The sequence below is a fragment of the Chaetura pelagica genome, unplaced genomic scaffold (assembly GCF_000747805.2).
Source record: "Chaetura pelagica isolate M959 unplaced genomic scaffold, ChaPel_1.0 scaffold328, whole genome shotgun sequence".
Lineage (NCBI taxonomy): Eukaryota > Metazoa > Chordata > Aves > Apodiformes > Apodidae > Chaetura > Chaetura pelagica.
The window spans coordinates 2,450,044-2,474,003 of record NW_009954216.1 but is presented as its reverse complement, the minus strand read 5'-3'; the positions used below and the strand labels follow the sequence as shown (position 1 = coordinate 2,474,003).

The window sequence follows — 23,960 nt, the reverse complement described above, 5'->3', positions numbered from 1 at the left end:
AGGGACATCCTTGCAGTCAGGAAGGATAAAAGCTAGAGGAAAGCAACCAGTAAGGTTTTTCTGACTTTGCTTTCTAAATCTTTCTTTAGATCCCTGAAAGCTGCAGGCCCAATATGGAAGAAGGAGTCTCACTGTTCTCCACCTTGCTCAACAACAAGCACTTTCTCATTGTATTTGTCCATGCTCTTGAGCAACAGAAGGACTTTGCTGTTAGAGACAGGTATGAATTTCAGAACTAAAAGCCTGGCAGCTGGAGGTGACTGATTTATTCCTAGCCTGTAAGCAACCCAGCCCAAGTCTGGCGCCGTGCCTTTCAGTTAAAGGTTGAGTTACAGTTGCCTCCCATTTTTCTGTTAGAAATGGACAGCTATAAACCTTCTTTATCCTGATGGCCACCAAAAGGTACAATGAGTGACTTGCTTGTGTTTGTGTCCCTGAACATTTGGTTTACCAGCAAGAGGGTGCAAGCTGGCCCAGGATTCTGCAGCCCTGAGAGAGGATTTGAAGTTTTAACACCATTGAGAAGGCTCATGAAAATTGTCTGAAATGCAGCCTTTGTGTTTTCAGTTTTTTTAATGCCAGTTGGCAGTTTAGACTTGCTGGGTTGGTGCTTGAATCTTGCTCAATTCTGTGTTTCAGATGTAACCTGGCCTCCTTGCTTACTATTGCGTTGCATGGCAAACTGGAGTATTACACCAGCATCATGAAGGACCTCTTGGTGGATCTAATAGATGCTTCAGCTTCCAAAAACCCCAAGCTAATGCTAAGGAGAACAGAATCCGTGGTGGAGAAGATGCTCACTAACTGGATGTCCATCTGCATGTACAGCTATCTCAGAGTAAGAGGACCAGATTGCTGCTGTGGTGGGTGCCAGTTCAGCACTGCTTGCAGGGGTAGCGAGGGACAGCTGAGGACCTAAACACCTGCCAGCATTGCCACTGGAGTGGTCACTCCTGGTGGACAAACTCTAGCCTATTGAAAGGTTCAGGTATGGAAAAGCAACCTTCAGTTCTGTCGTTTCTCCACTTCTGCTCAGGGGTGAGATCAGCCTCACACAAGGCCAGGGCATGTCAGTGTTCTCAGCCTGCTGGAGATGAGCTGCAGGGGAGGGGAAAAATAACCAGAAGGGCTTGAGGTTTTGGAAACTGTTCCAGTTACTTGTTGTTCTCCCTGACCCACTCTCAGAGCCCTGTGGATGGTGCAGCAGTGTTGGTGGTGGTGCTCTGTTCAGCAGCCCCAGCCGTAGGGGGCAGTGGCCCCACAGCAGGGGCTGCCCCCCCGCAGTGCCCAGGGACCCTTGCACAGAGGTGTCCTCAGGGCTCCGTGCTGGCCAGGCAGATCTTAGCAGGAGAAGGGGGTGTCTGTCCCAGAAGCCTGACTGTCTTCCGACAGTAACGGAAAGGAATATATTTGGCATCTCACAGCACATCAGTGGTCCATCTGCTTAGGGCTTTATCTCCAACATTTGCCAGTTCTTGTTGGAATTTCCCAGAAGAATTGAGCAATAACTTAATTGATTCCATGGCAGTTAATTGGAGGACACCCCATTATACCCACAGGGGAGAGCCTGGAAAAAGCCTTTGAAAAATTTCTTTTCCCCAAGTGTTTGCTGTAGCCACAGAAGCAGTGCTGTATTGTCCTCATACATATAGTAGTGTCTTCTGATCCAGCTGATGCACACTTTTTGTCCTAAAGCCTGTGTGTTTGTAGTTCATAATCTTTCATTTTAGCTCACATAATTAGCCATTAAAATGAAATAAAAGTTATAGGAGCAAATGAGGATGGCTGTGCCAGTGCAACACGACTATCCAGCCTGTAAGAGCAGAAAAGAGTGGATCAGTGAATTTTTTTTAATCTTCAGTTTTTGTGCCTGTAGTTAAACCATTGGAGAGAAAAAAAAAAGTGCTGATCTCTCCTTTTGGGGAGTGGAGACCACATGTGAGGCATCTGATCCGGCTCCAGTTTGTGCTAAAAATGGACATTGTGCAAGAAAGCTTTCTCAGGGACAAAAAAAAAGAGGAAAGTTGAGTCTTATCACGTGGTGCTGAAGCCTTGGACACACTATGTGGCTAATTAGGGCTGAGGAGCTCCCCAGTGTGGGCGCTGCACTGGGAGGTGCCGTCACCATCAGCTGCTCCAGGCTGGGCTGGTGTCTGTCCCTGCAGCAGGGACAGTGCAGGTGGAGCGGGTGCCAGCTGAGGGCTGGCTTTCCCATGCTGTGCTGCCCTGGCTCTCTGCTGGTGCCAGCTGAGAACTGTGCCACCCTGGCTCACCCTGCAGAGGAAGGAGAAAGGATGGGATAGGGATGGAGCAGAACTGCAGAGTGGTGGCCATTTATAGAGCTGATGGGCCTCCAGCTGAGCCTGCATCTCCATCTGCCCAGGATGGTGGCTCCTCAGCAGGGGCTAACATTGCACCATAGGTCTGCTGTCCCCTCTGCTTCACATGCTCAGCCTGAGGCCCTGGCAGTGAAAACCATCGCTGCATTTTCCACCACAGGCTGTTTCTCACCTCATGGTTTCCACAGGAGAGCACAAGAAGGAGCTGATTTCCAAGGTCACATCCCATGTGGTTCATGATGTGAGAGGTGGGGGACTGGTCAGACAGAAATGTCCAGAGAGGCCCTTTGATGGTCCCAGGTGGACACGAGCTCAGCTGTGCAAAGGGATGGGGGCTCAGTCCCGATGGGAGAGCTGGGACCTTTCCCGCCGTGCAGATGAGTGCAGAGCTGCAGCAGTTGGACAGACAGACAGACAGACACAACTCCTCCTCACACGGGGGTGGTTTCAACTCTGGGTTGTGATTTAAATACTAGTGATAGTCAAATGCCTCCCATGTGCCTTGCGTTCCTCTGGATCAAACTCAGAGAGGGAAATACCTTCAGAGGGGCAGTTCTTGGTTGAAATAAAAGCTGCCTGCCTGCCTGTAGCACTGGTCTGTCAGACGTGTGACGATGGGTCTGGTTTTCATTCCTGAATTATCCCCATTAATCACAACGTCTATTTGAAACAGCTGTTGTGAAGGTCCCTGCCTGTGCAGTGGAAAAGTTCCAAGTGCTTGTATTTCCCCTTGTAAGTCAGCGCTACATACTCAAAACATTTGTTTCGTATTAATGCTCTGCCTAACAGGCCGTCCATTTGTGTTTTGGGGGAAAATGATTTGGAGGAGCTGTCTTCAACTGGGAAGGAGCTGCAGGCCACAGTCACTCGTGGTCTCAACATGTGGAAGGCACCTGAAGGCAGGGGAGTCACCACTCTGGCAGGGGAGCTCTGCTCCCTGCGTGCAGGAGATATGATTGAGAGCTAGCAGGAGGCTTGCTGCTTGGGAAGGGATTGAGAGGAGTCTTGCAGCATTTGCACCACCTGTGCAGAGCTCTGCTTCTGCAGAAATGAGTGAGAACCTTAGATAAAACAGTCTGTGTCTCTGCTTCTTGCTACTGCTTTGGTGGAAAATACTGGGAAAAAGCCTTCCCCATGAGGTGCTGTGGTGCCACTGTGCCTGGCTCCTTGCAGCATTAGGGGACCAGGAGTTGAAGGAAAACTAATGTCCTGGAATTCTGCTTTTAGGTCTGCATCCAAGCTTTCCAGAGTTGGTTAGAGCTGAGGTTTGTGGTTGGTTAGAAGATTTCTTCACAGAATGCAAATAGATAGTCATCCCAAAATTAGCAGGCACTTGGGGCAAGCAGCTGTTTCTGTGTTTTTCCCACCCCAGCCTCACCAAGGCATTTGGAAATGGCTGTAACATGTTCCTGGGAGGACACCTCTAATGCCTTGTCAGCCTTGTTAATAGGGCAGCAACATGTGAACCCAGTCTGTACTGTAAACCTTTTTTTTTTCTCCAAGCATATAAAAATCGAGCCCTCCCACGTTCATTGTGCGTGAAACAGTTCGAGTAGTGCCAGCCTGAGCTGTGCTTCCCATTACTGCAAAGTGGTTTCAGTGCCCTGGATAGCTTTAAGAGCCCATAACAGTTCAGTCAAAAATGAAAATGAAGTCTCATTAAAATACATCCACAATAGGAGGAAAAAAGGCCCCAGACTGTGTTTTTTTAAGTATTTTTTTGTCCTGAATCAGCACTGATCTCTTCTAGTTAAACTTCCTTTCTCCCAACCAGCCAAGTCCAAAGACAGTTTTGATTCATTTCCAGATGAGTTTTCCGAACAAAGCTTGAGGTTTCCAAGTTTGCCATTTTATCTCTAGTCCCTGCCTGCCAGCCCTTCTTTCCCCTCTTTGAAATTTGCTGTCTGATTAGTGCTTTTTCAGATTTCCATAACATCCCACAGTTCCTGAGCCTGAAAGCCAAGCAGCCAAACAGACAGGACCCCGCCGGCCGAGCGCTGCCGCTATTCCCGGGTGTCCATCCTGGGGCTGGTGCTGCTCCTGCCCACTGCCCCCAGAAAGGGCTGCAGGGTCAGCCTGACCCATGCACGCTGCACTGGTTCCAAGCCCTAAAGAGCTCCTGTATCAGCAGGACTCACACATTTTTAGTGTTTTTGGAGCAGCCGCGTAGCTGTTGGCAGCCTCCTTGTGTCTCTCTGTGGCTGGAGCCATGGCCAGAGCTTCCCACGGGGAACACCGGGCAGGCTCCAAAACCCGGCACTGAATTTAGCCTTGGGTTCATGCCTGCCATGTGCTCACACACGTATGATGTGAGCAGAGTTCCTGTTGCAGCAGGTACATTGTCAGGGTCGGTCGGCACTTCTTGTGCAGGGTCAGCTTGGACCTACTCAGCTGATGTTATGAGGAGAGCAGGTTCTGCAGCCTGGTGGGTCTCTCTGTGTTGCTGTCACGCCCTTGCTTGTTATCTCATACTTCCACTTTTCTCTAGGAAACCAACTCTTCTTTATGTCTCCTGACACTTTTTCCACTCTGTTCACCACCTCAACTCCTCCATGTCCCAACGACTTCTCATCTCCCTCTCCTTTCTGGAAGCTGTGCCTTCCTCCATTTCCAGCACTTGGCTGCTCAGCCCATTTTGTGCTGCCTGCTCAGAGGGAGCCTTGCAGGGAGCCATTAGGCCCCAGCAGAAGCCCTGAGGAGCTGCCCTGTGTTCATAAAAGGAGCTGCCCTCGGCAGATGAGGCGGGTGCAGCGCTGGCACAGATGGCGCGTGCCCACCTCCAGCCCCGCCGCAGAGCCTCGCCGGCACTGTGCTGAGCGCAGCCCCATCAAAATTGACATCAAACTAATTGCTTTGGCAATTATAGGGCAATTAGAATAAAAGAATCACCAAGTCTTAATTAAGAAGCAGATTGAACAGGATTTAGCAGCTCCTAGCTGAGAAATACCAAATCATTCAATATCTGTTGTCTTGAGCAGGATTTCAGATGGCAGGAGTGCTTGTGTGGGGTGCGTGTGATGCTCAGAAAGTACATAAATGTGCAATAATTTGCACTTGCCTCGTTGGAAGGAAATTGCACATGAACATTAGGGAGAATGGGATGTACTCCAGTACTGAAGAGTTTCTTAAGAAAATAGCTTATGCTTTACTTGCACATCAGGGTAGCAGACAGAAGTGGATCAGAAATCTGGCATTAAAACGGTGTAGCTGAACTGCATCACAAAGAGCTGTTCCCTGTTTTGTTTCTGTTTTCATTGCAGCAGTGTCACAACTCACCTCTCTCCTGTAAGATGAAGTTTGATGAATGTAAGGAGTTAAATGTTGTGTTTGCTTGCTGTCGCATGGGAACAGCTTGTTGACCCTGATCTTTCTGCTTTGCTGTGATCAGGGCTCTGCTGTGGTATGAAAAGTATGAACACCAGTTCCCAGGCACAGGCGGTGGGCTCACTTCCATGGAGCTCAATGGCAAGCCAGGCAGCACAAGGAAGGAGGGGTTCAGCTGATGCCTTCATGAGGAAGCTGAGTGCCCAAATACCCCTGCAGACCTGGAATTTTGTGCACATTAGCCCATCCTTGTCCTACTGAGTGCAGTATGTTGTACTGTCAGTGCTCTGTCAGATGGCAAGAAACATCTCTGCACTGGAATACACCAGAATCCCCCCAAAGTTCATGTGTAATTTCACGTGTAAATTAATGTATATTTGTGTCTTGCTGAGCATCGTGCACACACGTACCCACTCAGCACAGCTCTGCATATGCCCCAAACTTCTGAGCAGTACCCAACCACTCTGCCCGTGAGACAGCAAATGCTGGCACAGCCTGTTGGTGACAATCCACAGCCCCACGGGACGTGCTGTAGGAGTTGGATGGGTTATGTTTATGCTGAAAATCACAGCTCACCTTCCCCAAAAATTGCCTGTGGCTGTTGTCATCTGTTATGTCCTCTTTCTCATCTGTGCTGTCATGTTGCCACAAGTCTGAAAACTTCTGAGCATTCTCAGAGCTGCTGTCAGAAGTTGGGGGCTGATGACACTGAGCACCACTGGCACAGTGTCCGAAACAGGTTGAGCTACACATGGGCCAGTTCTGCTCTCTGCTGTGGAGGGACACCTTGGGTGTCCATGCAGAGCCCATCCCCACTGCACTGCTGGAAGGAGTTACCATTGGCAGTCAGGTTTGCTTACTTGGATTTCTTTCCTTGCCCCAGGAGACAGTTGGAGAGCCCTTCTTCCTGTTGATCTGTGCGATCAAACAGCAGATTAACAAAGGGTCCATTGATGCCATCACAGGGAAAGCCAGGTACACCCTCAATGAGGAGTGGCTGCTGAGGGAGAACATCGAGGCAAAGCCGAGGGTGAGTACCTGTGTGGGGGTCTGAAGGACATGTCCCTCATGTCCTGGGGGGAGGTTGTGCCTGTGGCTGATCTGGTGCCCGTGCAGGTGCCATAACTGTGTAGGTCCTACCCTGCAGTCACCTGGCTGTTGCCTAAGCACATGGTGACAGACAAGGCTTGTAATGACTGGGGTTTTTTGTGTCTGTCCCTTGGCAGACCACCTAATTACCTCAGGTTAGGCGTGGAGGTAGGTGAGAAAATTTGTTCTGCCCTATTTAGAGAGGTAAAGCAACAGGGTTACTGTTCTGGCAAACAAGCATCTTCACCAGCAGCAGGAAGGTGCTGGATGCAGCCCTGAGTCCCGAGTGGGGGCTTTGCCCAGGGTGTCACAGGAGTGGGGCTGAAAAGTGGTTCTACAGAAGGGCTCCAGTGGGAACAGAGCAGATGAGGGCTGTGCATGTGAAGGGCTCGGTTCCCTCCAGTGCCTGACACAGAATTCAGCAGACGCCTTTCTAGAGCCTGGGTCAAATCCTGCTTTCAATTACCTGGCATAAATCTGGAGTAGCTTCCCTGAAGTCAGTGGGTTATCCCAGATGTGCATCACCATAACTCAGAGCAGGTTTGAGCTCCACATCCTCTGCAGATTCCTTTTACCAATTGACCTGTAAATTTACAGCACGGGGTGAGCAGCAGGGTGCAAAGTATTAGCTTTCTCAGCAGAAATGGTAACTTCATAAGTGCGAGCAGGGAAGTATGGCTGCTTCCTACTGTGTTTGCAAGAAGAGAAACAAAAGTGACCAGGGTACATTGGAGGAAGGAGGGCACTGCAGGGTCAGTGCTAACTCACTGGCAACATCCCCTGTTACTGGTAACTGAACCTCTGCTTTGAAAACCACCTGCCTAGTGTAAAATGCAAAAGAAGTCTTCACTTTATGCTACAGAGAAAACTGGACTTTGTAAGTGCATTTGTGTTGCTCTTGTAGTCGAGGCTGCTGCCTCTGTAGCCAGGCAGTGAGATGGCTTCGGGGCTCTGTTCCCCACCACAGAAGGTTGCCCTCAGGTTCGTGCACACCAGGCAGTGGACGGGGCAGAGGCAGAGCTGGGGCCGTCCTGGAGCAAAGCCCCTGGGCCATGGGAGATGCCAGGATTGCAGTGTTGGGGTCTGCACAGCTTGGCGGAGGAGGAGGCACCTGGGCTCAGGCTCTCCTTGCTGGACTGCCATGGCAGCAGCTCCCACAAGAGGAGAAGGGTTTTTTCTTAGGAAAAGTCACTCTCATGGCCCTGCAGCTTTCTGCTGTGACAGTGGCAGTGCCTGGGCATCCCTGTGGTCTGAGCTGGTGTTTGTGGCAGCCTGCAGCCATGGGAAGCTGCTTGTCCTGTTCTTCAGTAGGTTCTTGAACTGGTTATGGGGTGGTGCTGGTGGAGGACTCCAGGCTTGCTGCAGCCCCAGCCTGCAGCTTGCTTGCTGCTTGTCTAAGCAAAGGAGCTGGATGTGTGGGGAGGCCGAGCAGCGAGCCGAGGCAGCCCTGTTCCTCAGTGGGGCAGCTGGGGAACTGAGGCGATGGCTGCTGACGGGGCCTGGCCCTTCCTCCCCCTGGGGTGGTCTCTGCACCAGGGGTACGGCCCATTAGCAGGGCAGCATGAGAAGAGGTCACAGTGTCACTCCCTGTGCCCTCCTGGCTCTGTCAACAAATGGAGCCTTCAGCCTCGGGCTGTGAATCAGCGCAGCTCAGGAGCAGGGAAGTGTCACTGGGCACGTTTGTTCCCCACAACCAGCAGCTGGGGCCGTGCGGGCACCGCTGCCTCCCCGCGCCCTGCGGAGCAGCAGCTCTGGGCAGGTCACCCCTCCTAACCACCCCTCTGCCCACAGAACCTCAATGTCTCCTTCCAAGGCTGCGGGATGGACTCCCTGAGCGTCAGAGCCATGGACACAGATACGCTCAGCCAAGTGAAGGAGAAGATTCTGGAGGCTTTCTGCAAGAACGTTCCCTACTCACAGTGGCCAAGGGTGGAAGACGTTGACCTCGGTAAGGGCCAGATACTTGGGCCCAGGTGGTCCTTAAAACCAGGTGAAGCACCTGATGTTTCATGTCAGCTCTCGGTGTCTGTCAGAGGGCAATGGGTGAAGCAGCACTGACAAGAGGACAGACATCAAGGTGACGTTTTCTTGAGGATGGTTTTCAGGAGTGAGTGATGGGACCAGATATTTGTGGGGAAAAGGGAGCCACATTACTAGAGGGAAGCTTTATGAACACTCAGGTAGAACAGAGGGATGGTTGGACTTGCCCCCTTTAAAGTCTATTGTCTGAATTCCAGAACAGATACCGTCTAAAACACTCCTTAACCTGCAGAAGGCTTGTTAATACATGTCTCTCCTTTGGCAGAAATCTTTGAGCCTATGGACTCCTGTCTGGCCATGGATTCAGATCTGTCATTTACCTGTCCATGGCCAACTCCTTCCCCCACAATTTAAGATCCAAGCCCAGTGCTGGTAAGAGAAGCTCAGGCTGTCTGTGGTGCCTCCATGCCATGCAGTGAGCTGTGGAGATGCAGGCATGATGTCCAGTGTGGTCAGTACCAGAGGGAACCTCTGCAGAAGAACACCCTGGGCTGGAGCAGGAACAGAACCCAACTCTGCTCAGCTGTGTCCCACTGGGCTGGTGCCTCATTTCTCCCTTCTCTCTGTTCAGAGTGGTTTGCCACCAGCACCGACAGCTACATCCTGCGGGACCTCGACGACACCTCGGTGGTGGAGGATGGCAGGAAGAAGCTCAACACGTTAGCACATTACAAGGTAACCTGCTGGTGCTGAGGGGAGGCTTTGCTTTCTCAGAGCCTGCCTGGCCTCGGGGCGAGCTGTGGTTCCCCCTCCAACACTGGGATTATCAGGAACAAGCAGGGAGGTTGCCATAGCTCCGTGAGAGCTTCCGGGGAATAGACATCTGCCCTGGCAAGAAGCTCGTTAATATTGCAACACACTGAAACTAATTAAACACTCTTCATGCAAAACAAGTTATTACTGACAACAGAAAGAGGAGGAAAAAAGCTCCTATTCCCAATGGCCACCAGCTTGGCTGATTAGTACCACTCTGCTCTTGATCCTTCACCTGCTGAAAGCAGTGGCACAAGTGTCACTGTCTGCCCTGAGAGCAGGGGCTGGAGATGCCATCGAGGAGCAGAGGCCAAAAATGTGGGAGGTGTGGTGAAATGTGGTGAATCAAAGAAGTGTCTCTGTCTGCCCTGAGAGCAGGGGCTGGAGATGCCATCGAGGAGCAGAGGCCAAAAATGTGGGAGGTGTGGTGAAATGTGGTGAATCAAATTGTTTTCTTCACCATGTTTCCTTTTAAATTAAATTAAATAAAAAATTCTGATAAGATTTCCATATTCCCTGGTATGCCAGGGAGCATAATCCTCACTGGTCTGTAGCAGTGTGTGGAAAATAAAAAAGGGAGCTGAGAACTTCTGACCGATACTACCTGTGTAGCAGCCGTGCCATGGAGCCCCTCTGCTGGCCCCAAGTCCAGGCTGCAGCCAGCTCCTTTTCCAGGGGAAGGCAAAAAGCATCCACACAGTGTAACACTCTTTGTCTTTGAATTACCTGATGTTGACATCCAAATATGTATTTTGGCTACTTGGACTTGTCTGATTCCCATTGGATTTGAGAACCTCACTGTCTTGCATTTGCATTTGCAATCCCTGTCCTTGCAGGGCAGTGCTGCTACTGCCAGGTTCCAAGCTGGGCAGCAGGGGCAGGGCAGGCACCAGGGATTGCACCAGCACCCCCACTTCCCAGGATCTCCTTCCCAGGGAAGGGCTCCAGGGGAGGCACCATGAAGGTGCCAGTTATGGACATCTGCTCTTCCCTTCCTCCTCAGATCCCCGAAGGGGCGTCGCTGGCCATGAGTTTGTCAGACAAGAAGGACACCACACTGAGCAGAGGTAATGCCTCTCCTCTGTCCTCTGCTGCTGGTGGTGGCAGAAGCACTTGTGTTGTCCCTGGCCAGGGGTGCAGAGAGCTGGCTGCCAGCCCCGTGACTGCTGGGGTGGTGTTACCTGGGCAGGGCTGGCTCTGGTGTCACCAGCACCCTTTGGTGGAGGCACGTTGGGCAGCGCAGGGCATCAGCTGGGCCTGGGCAGACACTGAGCCTGGCCTGGGTGTGCTCAGGGAGCCCCCCAGGCCCTGCAGACCCCCTCGCCCATGCTGCTGCCTACGTCTGGGGCAGAGACAGCCAAGGAGCTGAAGATGGTGCATGGTAGCTGGGGGATGTGGCCGTGCTCCCCACGGGGGCCCAGGGCTGTGTCCTGCCACGCTGGCAGTGGCAGCGCAGTGTCCCGGGGGGACCGATGGTGAGACAGAGTGGGGACTCTCAGTGCTCAGTGCTGCCAAGTGTGGTGGCATTGCTGGAACACAGCCAGCACCAGGGGAGAGGGATGCAGGGAGCTTTGTTCCCACTTTTCCTTCTGCAGGAGACATGCACAAGGTCTGGGAAGTGTAGGTTGCTGATTGATGCAGTGCAGGGGAGGCTGGCAGCACACCTGTAGTTTTGCTTTAAAAATGCAAAATCTGGTTGGAGTGAGGAGCTACCTGGGGGGCTGGGAGATGGCCCAGGGTGCACAGGGCTGCAGGGCATCACAACATCACAGGGCATCATGGGACTTCGTGACACAGCTCCTGTGCTGACCCTGCTCTTGCACCCCTCTTAAAACACCCCTTAGGAGATCTCAAGTCCTCCTTCAAGTACCTCCTGAGGAACTCCCCATGCACCCCAGAAGGTGATAAGCACCAATACAAAACTGTTGCATTTGCTTGGGGTGGGAACACCAGCTCAGTGTTGGGGTTCTTGGGGGAAGCAAAACACCTCCTGACACAGAGGGTGTTTGCTGAGGTGGGTTTTGTTTTGGGTCCCCTGACTAAGCCTCTGCCTCTCTCTCTCTCTTGTGCTTCACAGTGAAGGATTTGGACACTGAAAAGTACTTCCACTTGGTAAGTTCCCCACTCCTGGCTGCTGAGGCTGTGGCTGTGTGTTAGGGGGCCAGGGGCCACACTCCCTCACTGCCCACCCAGGGAGGCACTGCTGGGGAGCAGAGCCATCGTTCCAGGACACTCCCAGTACACAACGGGGTGGGTCACAGAGCTGCCCATCCAGTCTCCTGTGTGTTGCCCCTTCGTGATGGCCACCCCTTAGCAACAGCTTCTGACTCTGCAACCGCTGCTGACCCAGCAGCAGCAGCTGAGCAGTGGGACAGGCAGTCCTGGGCTGTGGCCCCAGCACGGCAGGGGCCAGGTTGTCTCCTGCTGCCAGGCTAGCTGTCTGGGTGGCAGCCTGGAAAGCACAGGGAGCAAGGAGGTGAGCAGGCAGGCTGTGTGTGCACAGTGGTCCCACATCTCTCCTGCACTTAAGTCTCTAGTCCTGTTTTCTCAGTGTATGTGATGGAAGAGGAGAAAATCTTCTCAGCCTTGCTGATATTAACAATTCATTAACATCAGATGTGATGAACAAGCTGGATCAGAGCTCGTTGTTTTTCTTCAGAGAGGCTCAAAGAGGCACAGGAAGGTTATCTGTAGACAAGCATTAATGCTGTGGGACACAATGAGAATTTACCAGGGGGGCAGAGCATTTGCTGTGCCTGATGCAGCTGTCAGCAGCCGCAGAGACCCCGCAGCGGGTCAGAGGCGGCGCCGCCGCTCGCACCTCGCCCAGCCCGGGCCCTGGCACCCACCGGCAGCTCCTGGCACCCCACCAGCTTCCCAGGGCTGGCAGATTTATTAGTTCCTGCTTGTGTGCCACGCTGCAAGTACCAAGTGCTAAATGTTGCTAAAAGCTGTTATGAAAAAAAGTGTTATGGACAATAATGATATTTTATGGCCCGAGGTTGTGGGTTTTTTTCTCTGCTAAAATTTCCATGCTCAAATAGAGCACAAACACACACGTGCACACACACACAGAGCCAGGGAGGAGGGATGGGAAACTGAATATGCACATGTGAAACAATGCCAAGATGAACTTAAATGGCTTGCTGGGTCATTACAGAGCAGTGATTAACTGACCTGTCCAGTGGAATATTTATTTTTGTTTTTAAAAAAGCCAGAGTAGAAATATTGGCTGATTGTTCTTGCACTTTTTCTGAATCTAAGAAAAGCTGGTTTCCGTGGAAGCCTTGTGCCTTGCTCCTGGGAGCCTAAACTGCAGACACACAGGAGCACTGCATGGGGACCAGGAAGGCGAGCAGACTTACATGCAAAGTGAGATTGATTGTTTCATTTTCTTTCTTCAGTTTGAGAGAGCCAATAAAGAGCACAAGAGAAACAAATGTCAGAAAATCTGCATACTATGAATCACTTTTTTAAAGTCATATAAGGGTGTATTTATAACACAGTAACTGCTTTTTAGTTGAACTTTATATGCAGTTGAAATTCTATACTTAAAGGAAAATTCAGTGTGACACTTCCAGGGAGGAGTGCTCTGAACATGTGTTTTGTATCGGACCAGGTTCTCCCAACCGATGAATCCGTTGAACATAAGAAGTCCCACAGGCAGAGCCACAGGAAGAAAGTCCTACCAGAGATCTACCTGACGAGGCTGCTCTCCACAAAGGTAGGAAAGGGGATGCCCTCCTTCACAGCAGGTGGGATTGCTGTTTGTGGTCCATGTGGTCCTGCTCTAGGAAAGGAGCACTGGGGGCTGGTGGCTCTCCAGAGGTGGTGGGACTCTTCTGTTCTGGATGGCTGGAGCATGTTTAGCCAGGCTGTTGGGCACCTGGATCTTGGGGTTGCCTCCAGCTTCCCAGCTCACCTTCAGAGCAGCAATGCAGCTGCGAGAAGCCCCACAGGATCACCTGGAATGGTTTGGGGTCTGTGCACATGAAGGGGATGCTGACTGCCTCAGGGCTCATGGTGCATAGTTCAGACCTGAACCCACCTCCCCAGAGAGAGATCCTGCTGGGAAAGGGGATAGAGAAGCTCAGCAGGGGATATGTCCATGCAATCTTAATTCAGATTAGAATTTTGCCACTCTCTGTGAGTGTTCAGCTCCAGCAGTTGGGCTCCCAGCCCATCTTTAATCCCAGCATGATGCCTTGCTGGAGCAGAGATCACAAGAATGGCCAATGGTCTCTGGTTTTGTATTTACTGCACAGAACAATCACAGATGTGAGATCCTAGCAGTAAGAAAGAAAATACCAATGCCAAAAGAAATAAAACCCAAATGCAAGCTAATTATATCACTATGCACAAACAAACCTTTCCCTCCCTGCTTTGGCATTCCCCTTCCCTTCTGATTTATCCAACTGGCAGCAGAGGGCTTTCCCTTGTGCACAGCAGGCATGGCCCCTTGTGCTGTGCTCCTGGGCTTGGGTGCTGCTGCTTTCCCTGCTCTCCATCATGTGCACTTGTCCCTCAGGGCACTCTGCAGAAGTTCCTCGACGACTTGTTCAAAGCTATTCTCAGTATCCGAGATGACAAACCACCTGTGGCCGTGAAGTATTTCTTTGACTTCCTAGAGGAGCAAGCAGAGAAAAGAGGCATCACAGACCCTGACACTCTGCACATCTGGAAGACCAACAGGTTTGGAAGAGGAAATATCTTCTTTTTTTCCTTTCTTCCTTCCATCTCTCTAGAGCAGCAGCTGCAGAGCCTTGGTGTCCTGGACTAATCATTAGGTAGCTAAAAGTAGAAAAAGAACTTGGAAAACAAGGACGAGTGTGGAGGGAGCAAAGAGATGAGGCCAAACACAGGCTTGGAGAGCTCTGAACACATGCAGAGCTCAGGGGAGTGGTGAGCTGGAAGAGGAGGGATAGGCAGATGAAGGGCAGAACAAACTGGAACACTAATACAAATAATTGAAGGAGAAACAGCAGAGGAATGGGATGACAGGAGACAGCAGTGGTGTGAGCACCAGAGATCTGAGATAGAGTCCAAAAATCATGCCAGGTTTTGAAACGTCATGGAGATTTAAAAAGCAGCATATTTGGCTCCTCCTTTTCATTTGCTTTCTGGCTTTTCAGCCCTTGGGAGCACTTTTCCCCACTCATCTCTGTAACCAAGCTGTGACTGCAGGGTGTTCCCCCGACTCCAGCTGGTGCTGTGACAGCAGCCGGCGGGCACGGCGGCTCTGGGGACAGGCCAGGAGCGGTGCTGAGGGAGCTGGAAGCAGCAGGGATGGCACAGGGAGGAACAAGGTGAAGGGGCAACATGGAACAGGAGAGGAACCAGAAGTTTTGTGAGCTTGGAGGCAGCATCGAGGCTCAGTGCTTCTCAGGCTGCAGGGACAGTAACTGTTTCCAGCCCAACACGTGAAAATTAAAAGCAAATTTGGCTGGGATAGCAGGCGTGCAGACACAGCCATTGAGCTGCAGAGTTGCCTGTCCTGTGTTCCCTTTGATTGCCAGTAGAGCAAAGACCTACTGTGGCTTTCACTCCTCAGCTGCTGAGGTGGGATGGTAGGAAAGATGAGTGATACATTGAAACCGTTGTGGCCAAGTGAGCACTGAAAGACCTGGAGGACCTGGAGGAGAAAATTATGAGAAAACAGAAATAAAGACATGTCAGATGCATTTCACGGGGCCAGGCTTACCATCAGAACCAGATGACAGTTACTGTCGAGGAAGGGGGAAAAGAATCTGACACCGTTGCTGCAAACCTGAGGCAGGGCTGCAGCCCAGCCCGGTGCAGGCAGACCTGCCTGTGTTCCCCCTGCAGCCCCGCAGGCTGGGGAGCTACTGAGGGAGCCAGGGCAGACACTCACCTAGATCAGGTTGTACCTGTCTGTGCCATGTGCTTCAGCCTGAAGAAAGGTATCTACAGGTTGAAGACTTGTGCCTGCCCCTCTAAGTAGGTAGAGGGCTGTATGCTACCGTGACTTGATTAAATAGCTGGACCTGGCCTCTCATCTTTTTCCTCTCTACAATTCACTTTCTCTCATCATCTTTACTCCATTTCCTCTGGTCTCCCTCTGGAGTACACAGATTCAGCTGGTATGTGTTCCTGGTTGTTTCCCCCACAGCTTACCTCTGAGGTTTTGGGTCAACATCCTGAAGAACCCCCAGTTTGTCTTTGACATTGACAAGACTGACCACATCGACGCCTGTCTCTCTGTGATTGCCCAGGCCTTCATTGACGCCTGCTCCTTGTCTGACCTGCAGCTGGGCAAGGTACTGTCTGGAGGGGACATCTTGCTGCAGCTTGGGCAGCCACAGGAGCCACCAGGAGGGGGGGAAAGAACAGTCAGAGGCCACCCAGTCCAACTGCCCCTGGCAGTGGGCCTGGCTGGGAGCCATTTGTTCAGGTCCATGAGGCTGAGTTTTGGCTGTCTCAAAGGATGAGTTCTTCCCTCCTTCCCCCCACTTTGTTCAGCTCTCTGACAGGATGGAAAATGAAGTAGCTTCAGGTGAAGCTTTCCTTGTGGCTGCCAGTGGTTTTGGCACAGCCCCTCAGCTGGCAGGGGCTGGGAAGATGATCTGAGCCTTGGTGAGCAGGAGCTGTGCCTGCCCGGGCAGCAGGAGCCAGCCGGGCTGGGCTGCAGGGGCAGGGCTGTCCCCTGGGCGCTGCCCATCAGCAGGTGGGAGGCACCAGTCGGTGCTTCGCTGTGGTGGCAGCGCCTCCATCACACACTGGCCACCTCCAGCCATGGTCACAGCCCGGTGGGCTCGGCGGGAAAGCCAAGGCTCCCCAGGGAGGCTGCGCAGGCCAGGCCTCCCGCCATCGCACTCCCACGCACCAGCGCACGCCCAGCCCGCCCAGTTGCTCTCCTCCCACTGGCTTGGCTGAGCATGGTGTTGACATTTGGGACTTCCCGACATAAATAAGGTTTATTGAGAAACGCTGCAGGGCTCCCCCCGCCCCCTGGGCTGGCAGCAGCACCGGGCCTGAGGCAGGGGGACCCTACGGAGAGGGGTGGGAGGTGGGCGCTGCTGCACAGCCCCCGGCTGGGAGCAACAGGAAGGCTCTGCTGGGAGAGGTTAATCATGGAGGAAGATCTAATGAGTGCTTGATTTTTTGTTTGTTTGGGTTTGGGACTCCTTTTTTTGCATGCATTACAAAACACCTACAATTTGTCCTTGTCAAGCTGGGGATGAGGGGAAGAGGGGTCAGCTGGAGTCAGAGAGCAGATGGAAACATTTTTCAGGAATACAATAGCATAAGTGAAGGAATTGTTGAGTAATGTGGGAAGAATAAATCCTCAGCATAAAAAGCAGCTTGCATATGCATGCAGGATATTGCTGAATGTTTTCCAGGCTGGGTTCTTCTCCTGGTTTCAGTATGTTGTTCTTGATACTGCACATGGGAGGGCAGACTCAGAGTCTGTACATCTACAGTGCACAAGCAGTTAATAAACCAGTACCCATCTCTTCATAATACAGACAAGTAAGACACAAATTAAAAACTAACTTAGAAAAGAATCAGCATGGGTTTCTTTTGTGCTTCCAAGGGGAAAAAAAAAATCTGTTGTGAGCAGGCTCTGTAAATTGGCTATGTTCCTTTAATGCCTTGTCACTGGGTTTGAAAATAAACTGCTGTGTGATCTGGTGCCACAGGCTGGTGCCCGTTTCCCATTCCCCCCGCAGCATCAGCCAGGCTGCACTTTGCAGCAGCAGATTGCAGTTACCCAGGCTCCTGCTCACTGCCCCGTGGCTGGAGTCCCGGGGGCCTCACTCCCCTCTCCACCTGCCTGAGCATAAAGGGAGCTGCCTGCAGCGGGACACGTTGATTTTACTCCCTGAGGATGTTTCCCTTCGGGATGCAACGCTAGGCCAGTCAGCCAAGTTCATTCCCAGGGTAATGATATCAGCAGGGCAGGATCGCCTCGAGGTTAAAATCATTCATGCTTGTGTCTGCAAGTAGTGCAGGCAGGGTTACGCCTTCCCTGACAACCCAATCATGTGGCTAGGAGGTTAAGGCTGCTTTGTCCAAACTGACATTAATCAAGAGAACTCGGTATTTTCTGTTAATTACGTTACATGCACTCAATATAGGCCAGGCAGGCTGGGTTAGCCGATGCAAAATAAATCAAAGCTACATGAAAAATCCAAGAGCAACATTTCAGCTGACAAAGTTCAGCCTCTAGGACAGCTTTGTTCTTCAGTTTAAATCAAGCTGGCTGCTCAAGAGACCCAAGCAGACGCACGCAGGAGCCCTGCCCCTGTTACCAGTTTCCACAGGCAGCACCACAGAGCACAGGCGGTTTATCTGACACGGCCGTGCCACACTCCGGCAGAGCCTTGCCTGGCAGCAAGCCACCCCTGACCCTGTGCAGGCTTTTTAGCTGCAAATCAGCACACACACAGCCCACCTCCTCTGGCGGGGCAGCTGATGACCACTGAGCTCCTGCTAGGACGAAGGGCAGCGGGACAGTGGGGTGGCTGAGGCTCCACGGGCGGGCAGCACCAACACACCTCGATGTGTTGGAGCAGCCACCTCTGCCACGGGCTCTTGGGTGCCTTGGTCCCACCACGCTTCTGTCTGTGTGGTTGGGACCAAAGACGGCGCTGTTCCTTGAACCCAGCTTAGCTAAAGTCAGTGTCTGATGGCCCGCACTTGGTCAGACAGGATAGATTTTCAGGCAGGAACAGTCGGGTGTCTGATTTCAGTGTCTCACCCCTGCTCTAGGATTCCCCAACCAACAAACTGCTGTACGCCAAGGAGATCCCCGAGTACAGGAAGATAGTGCAGCGATACTACAAGCAGATCCACGACATGCCCCCGCTCAGCGAGCAGGAGATGAACGCCCACCTGGCAGAGGAGTCACGGGTAAGGGCTGGGCAGCCAGAGACAGGGTCATCTCTGTGAACCTGCCCTGCTTGGGCTGAGAGAAAGTCTGGGAGCAGCAGGGAATGCAGAGAGGCTGCAGTCAGCTCCTGCTGTAATGCTGGAAGGAGCTGACAAGAAAGGATATGTTGCCCAAAGTTCCAGGCACAAGCTTCATCTGACCTAATTCCAAGCATCTTCAATTACTGCCAGAGCTGCAGTAAACACCCACGAGTTCGCTTGAACCTAACTAGCTTTGGCACCACTGGGAGTTGAAAGTGAAACTCGGTGCCAAAGAGCCAGGAAGTTTGGAAGAGGATCTCTGCAGCCCCCCGGCCAGCTGGCCCCGGGTGCCTGCTGCCAGGGCCGGCCCGAGTCCCCGGCAGCCAGACCTGGCATCTGGCCTAGCTGTGGGACACCAGCCCTGGTACCAGCTTCAGGAGCTGGCAGCCGTGCTCGGATCCACGTCCTGCCACCGACTGTGCTGCAGCTTCCTCAAAATCCAACCCTCTCCCCACAGCGTTTTAGCTTCAGCCACTGAGCGGGTATTTTCTGCCAGCATTCCATGCCCGGCTCTCACATCACCCCATCCTTGGAAATGGCTTTGAGCACTGAGGGGTGATCAGTGCTGCCAGCCATGGGCACTTACAGCTGACTTTAAAAAGCCTGAGGCCATTTGTGACATAAGCAATTGCACCTTCCTTAAAGGTGTAAGTAAAAAGTCTAGCTGCACCAATACAACAGATACAAAAATGCCCAGAACCTTATTTTAATCCATTTAATGCCTGCTGACTGGCCTTGAACTTGCTTGCTGCATCACATTAACATTCCTCCCTGCTTTGTTCTGTCTTTATACAGAAATACAGAAATGAATTCAACACCAATGTTGCCATGGCTGAGATCTACAAGTATGCCAAGAGATACCGGTCCCAGGTAGGGGGCTCAGGCCTTGGCACCCCTGAGGGAGCAATGCCAACTTTCAGTAACCCAGCAGTCAGGCACATCCGGGCCCACAGGAAAGGGATTAGCATTCTTTGCATAATCACACACACACACAATAATGCACACACAGACGCACCTGCTCTCCTGTCCCTTGGCCGATGACTTGGAAGGGAAGGCCAGCTATTCCAGGCAGATTTTAACAGCATTTGGCAGGCTGAAGCAGGGCTGCCGTGCCCCGGAGCATCCAGAGGGTGCTGGGGGGTGTGACACATACAGGGGCTGTGTGACACGGGCTGTGGGACTGGGTGGCTCTCCCTGCTTGCTGGGTGGGGGATCTGGGCTGGCAGGTGGGCACCCTGCCCACGCTGCCCCAGCCCCCACCTGCCCATGTCTCCTGCAGATTGTGGCTGCCCTGGACGCCAACCCCACAACGAAGCGCACCCAGCTTCAGCACAAGTTTGAGCAAGTGATTGCACTCATGGAGGATAACATCTACGAGTGCTGCAGTGAAGCCTAGGCCGACTGCAGCCCTGGAAGTGACCCTGCAGTGCCACAGGGAACCTGCCTTCAGCCACGAATACACTGTGGATGAGCTCCACCAGGGTCCTTCTCAAACCAGCCTTGTGGTGGGGGTGGACCTAGCCCACGGCCAAAGGACTCCCTCACCTAACAAGAAGCCACGAGACACCTTTCCAAGCACCAAAAACTCCTCTGGTCTGCACTGTGGCACCCATAATTTATTTGCTGTTGGCAACCAGACATGGAGACGTGAAACTTGTGGCAAGCTCAGTTCACCACTCCTCTCTGATCAACACCCGAGGTCAGCAGCTCCCCGCATCCCTGCTTGTGGTTCCTCAGGGCAAGAGAGGGGGCTGCAGAATCAATAACAATGGACAAAGCAGAAGGGGAGCCTCAGGGAGTAATGAGAAGAGACAGCAAAGGCCATGGAGCAAGACCTGAGCACCCCTCAACACCATCCCTCTGACATCCTTGTTTTTCCAACACCAGGGACTCTATCAACTGTTCATTATCTGCTGCATTCTGTGTAGTTTTGTGCCTTTTAATTTTTGTACTGTATGTGTAAACATAACCACTCCTCCATCTGAGACTTGGGCAACACAGGAAACTTGGGGCTTATAGAAAATAGTTGTTTCCCAGGTAGCCAGGGCAAGGTGAAAGCACTTTATCCCCTCACAGAGACAGCTGGTGCAGGGCCAGGGGGAGCATGTTACTGCTAGAGAGAGCAGGAAGGGCTGTTCCCCTTCCCCAGGTTCCCAGACACATGTACAGTAGACAGTCAGATATCCCCTAACAACTGCCTTCAGCCAGATGGACACAGCCATGGCTGCTGCCATGAAGCAGAGGAGCACAGCCATGGCTCCCTGCCACACTGGCTGCACACACATCCATGGCACTGCTCCAGCTCAGCCCCAGAATGCTGCTCATGCCAAGAGAGGTCAGGTGCTGCTGAGAGCCCTCCAGCAGAGTGGGCTTGAGCCACATGCAGAGCAAAACAACAGGTAGCATCTTCCCTCCCTCTGCCCCACGTGTTCCAGTGTCCCTGCAATCACCACTGAAAACAAGGCCAGTGCTACAGAAGTGTCTTCCTAAAGCAGCTTGTTCTGCTTGTACAGACCCAGCCCACCATGGCTGTCACCCGAGATCAACCAAGGGAGCACAGCTTTGCTTTGTGCCCAGTCTGTTTTGGCCCATAAAGGCGAAGGGAGCAGACCCCCTCCCCTGGCAGCTCCACCTTCTGGCTCAGGCTGCTCCAGCACCCCCAGCTGCAAAGGCAGAAAGTGTCCCAGGCCGCCCCACACTGGGGTCAGCAGCAGACCTAGAAACTTCACTGCTGTCCCACAGCATCCATGCTGGGACAAGCCCCTGTCCCAGCTCCGTGGCCCCTTTCTTCCTTCTGCAGGCAGGGGAGTGACCTCCCCAGCCCTCCTTAGCATCACACCCTGCAGGGGCTGTGCTGCACCCCCCGTGCTGGAAGCCAGCACCCCCCTGCAGGCACAGGCAGCCTGCCCTTGGAGGCCAAACCCAGCCACAGTCACCACGCTGTCACACTGCCAAATAACAAAGAAAAATAGAAAAAAGTTACTACCTCACTGCAGGCAGGGTCTGAGGTGAGCCTCCAGCACTGCTCCAGCTGGCACGGACGCAATCTGGTGTTGAGTGACTTGGGTCCACCGCAGCTCCTCCTGGGTGACTCACGGCCATGGACAGGTGGCCTCCATCCCATCGCCTCCAGCAATGCCACATTTGAGGAAATGGGAACATTGGAATCACGTGTGTGTATATAGATATCTATTTTAAAACAAATGATAGACTTTATCCAGTATGTTAAAAGGGGGGGAGGGAGGGGAGGGAAAGGGGAAGAGCAGAGTTGCTTTTTTTAAAAAGAGAACTACAGAAAAAGTACATACACTGTAGAGGTTTCAATGCTTTTGCTGAAGATTTGGTTTCAGAATAGAAACTCTAAGAATGTAGCTGGGCTACATTTTATTTTGAAAGTGATTTCACAAAAATTTCTTGAATCTCTTTTTTTTTTTTTTTTTAGAAACTGTGAATAGCTGCCAGAGATGTAGGCAGGCCCAGCACAGGGAAGGTGAGGGTGGGAAGGACCAATGTAGCAGAGAATGTTGAGCTTGGCTGGAGGTGAGGAAAGGGCTGTGGAGCAATAGCTCCATGTTGTTAGGAGGAAAGGATACAGGTGAGTTGACAGTGAGTACAGTTTGCCTTCAGGTGATGTGGCTGGGCCATGTATTGGGGCCTAGTGCTTTATTATTTAATTGTTTCCAAAGTGTAAAAAAAAAAACAAAAAAAAGTTGCTACAACCATTTTAAAGGAACAACTTCACCAGAGCAGAAGCTTGAGGGTTTGGAGTGTTGCCTTGAACCCCCGAGCCCTTTGTAACATGTTTTTTAACTTTGGCACGTGTTGTGGGTGTAGTGCCCTTACCTGCTGTGTAGTGGAAGTGGCAGACTCTTGGAAAAGCCTATCTTTGTAATAAAACCAGGTGCTGAAACCAGTGTGGTGACCTTGCTGCCTCCTGCACGCAGGGGAAACCCGACATGGTGGCAGATAACCATGGCATTGCTAAACCCTCTCTCTTCTACCACCCCCAAGAAAAGCTGCTCTTTCCAGGCACCAGAGGGATTTTCTTTCCCCACTAGAAAGCTAACTCTTAGCAAAGCTAAATCCAGCCATTAAATGGTTTGGCCTCTCAAAGCAAGAGCCTCATGTTTCACACTGGGTGCCTAGTGAGGGAGGAGGCAGCTGCTGCCTGGTCCCCCTGCAGAAGGGACACGTCCATGCCCGTGAGCAGTGCTGTGTGAGGTTAATCACCACCAAAGGGGGCAAGCTCTGCTCAGCGATCACTGCAGCATCCCCCCTCCCAGCCCTGGGGGTATATGAGTTTGGGTTCCATTAAAAATGGATCAACATGGCCAAGGCTGAAGTTTAAAGAGAAGTTAGTTTGCTCAGCTCTTGCTTAAGCCCCAAAGCAAGGCCAGGAGCCTTGGAGGGCACTGGCAAGGCCAGCTGGAGATTAGCAAAATCCTCTTTAGGAAGAGAGTTTTACTTCCACTTATTTTCTCCTGCCCAGGAGAACTGTAACCCTTTGCATTATCAGGCTGACCTTCAGAAGGGCTCCGTTCTGTGCAAAGCAAGAGAAAAATCAGGCAATTGAAGCTATTAAATTGAAGTGTTCATACATTGACTTACAGGAGTGAGCAAGACTGGTTTAGAGGTGAGCACTGTACCACAGATAGATAATGAGAGCACCAGCAATGCTGCAGTCTACAGCAAACACCCCAAATTATTATTTTCTGAGCCCTAAAATACTAGTATTTTCCTCTCACCGTGCCAGAGTACAGGCAGCTCCCCTGGTGCTAGGGACCCTTGCCCATGGCATGTACCCAGTCCTGCTGCCCTAGCACTGCTGTAATCCCAGCTCAGCCAGGCTTTAGCACAAGGGCAAGTGGGAGGGCAGCAGGCTGGACACCCCCAGGGGTGGGAGCAGGGGGCACAGACCCACCTGCAGGGCAGCACACACACCATGTCATGAGGGGAGTGAAAAAGCTTTATTAGCAGGATATGAACACAGTTAAAACCTTTGCTGGGGACTTAAAACCACCACAGACCTCAAGGGCTGGGGCCCTTCTGGAAGCAGGGCTGGGGGCTGCCTGGTCCCCTACAGGGCCTTCTTGCCCCCCTGGGGGGGGGCTGCCTTCCGCAGCCCTGCCTTCTCCTGGCCGGCTCCTGGGGCTGCCAGAGGCTTCTTTGCCTTGCCTTGACCCCCCTTCGCCTTGGGGGCATCTCGCTGTGCTCTGCTGGGTGCCTTCCCTTTGCTTTTTCCCGCAGGCACCTTCCGGGGTCCCTTGGCCGCAGCACCCGCAGAGCTGTCACTGTCACCATCGCCTTCCCCTGCATCCTGGGCGGCCGGACCCACGGGGGGCCCTAAACGCCTTTTCCCGGCCCCCCCGGGGCGGCTGGCTGCCCGCTGGGGCTTTGCTGCACGGCTCCGGGGCTTCGCTGCTGCCTGCTGGGCCTGGGGGAGACAGCAGCTCAGGCTCTGCCCGCCGGGGCCCCCCCGCC

The 23,960-nt window shown here is 52.5% G+C and overlaps 2 protein-coding genes across 2 annotated transcripts in view; one reads left to right on the top strand and one right to left on the bottom strand.

Moving 5' to 3' along the window:
- Positions 1-19,875, top strand: part of PLXND1 (plexin D1) — a 55,964-nt gene extending 36,089 nt beyond the window's left edge. Inside the window, exons 25-37 of the mRNA XM_010003385.1 lie at positions 90-220; positions 640-838; positions 6,547-6,693; positions 8,544-8,700; positions 9,364-9,467; positions 10,549-10,612; positions 11,623-11,657; positions 13,165-13,269; positions 14,074-14,237; positions 15,676-15,823; positions 18,279-18,419; positions 19,275-19,349; positions 19,759-19,875. Coding sequence (XP_010001687.1) covers positions 90-220; positions 640-838; positions 6,547-6,693; positions 8,544-8,700; positions 9,364-9,467; positions 10,549-10,612; positions 11,623-11,657; positions 13,165-13,269; positions 14,074-14,237; positions 15,676-15,823; positions 18,279-18,419; positions 19,275-19,349; positions 19,759-19,875 — 1,587 coding nt within the window. The remainder of the gene's footprint in view (positions 1-89; positions 221-639; positions 839-6,546; positions 6,694-8,543; positions 8,701-9,363; positions 9,468-10,548; positions 10,613-11,622; positions 11,658-13,164; positions 13,270-14,073; positions 14,238-15,675; positions 15,824-18,278; positions 18,420-19,274; positions 19,350-19,758) is intronic.
- A 3,681-nt stretch (positions 19,876-23,556) lies between these two features.
- LOC104393862 (rhodopsin) overlaps positions 23,557-23,960 on the bottom strand; it is a 10,563-nt gene continuing 10,159 nt past the window's right edge. Inside the window, exon 6 of the mRNA XM_010003384.1 lies at positions 23,557-23,913. Coding sequence (XP_010001686.1) covers positions 23,557-23,913 — 357 coding nt within the window. The remainder of the gene's footprint in view (positions 23,914-23,960) is intronic.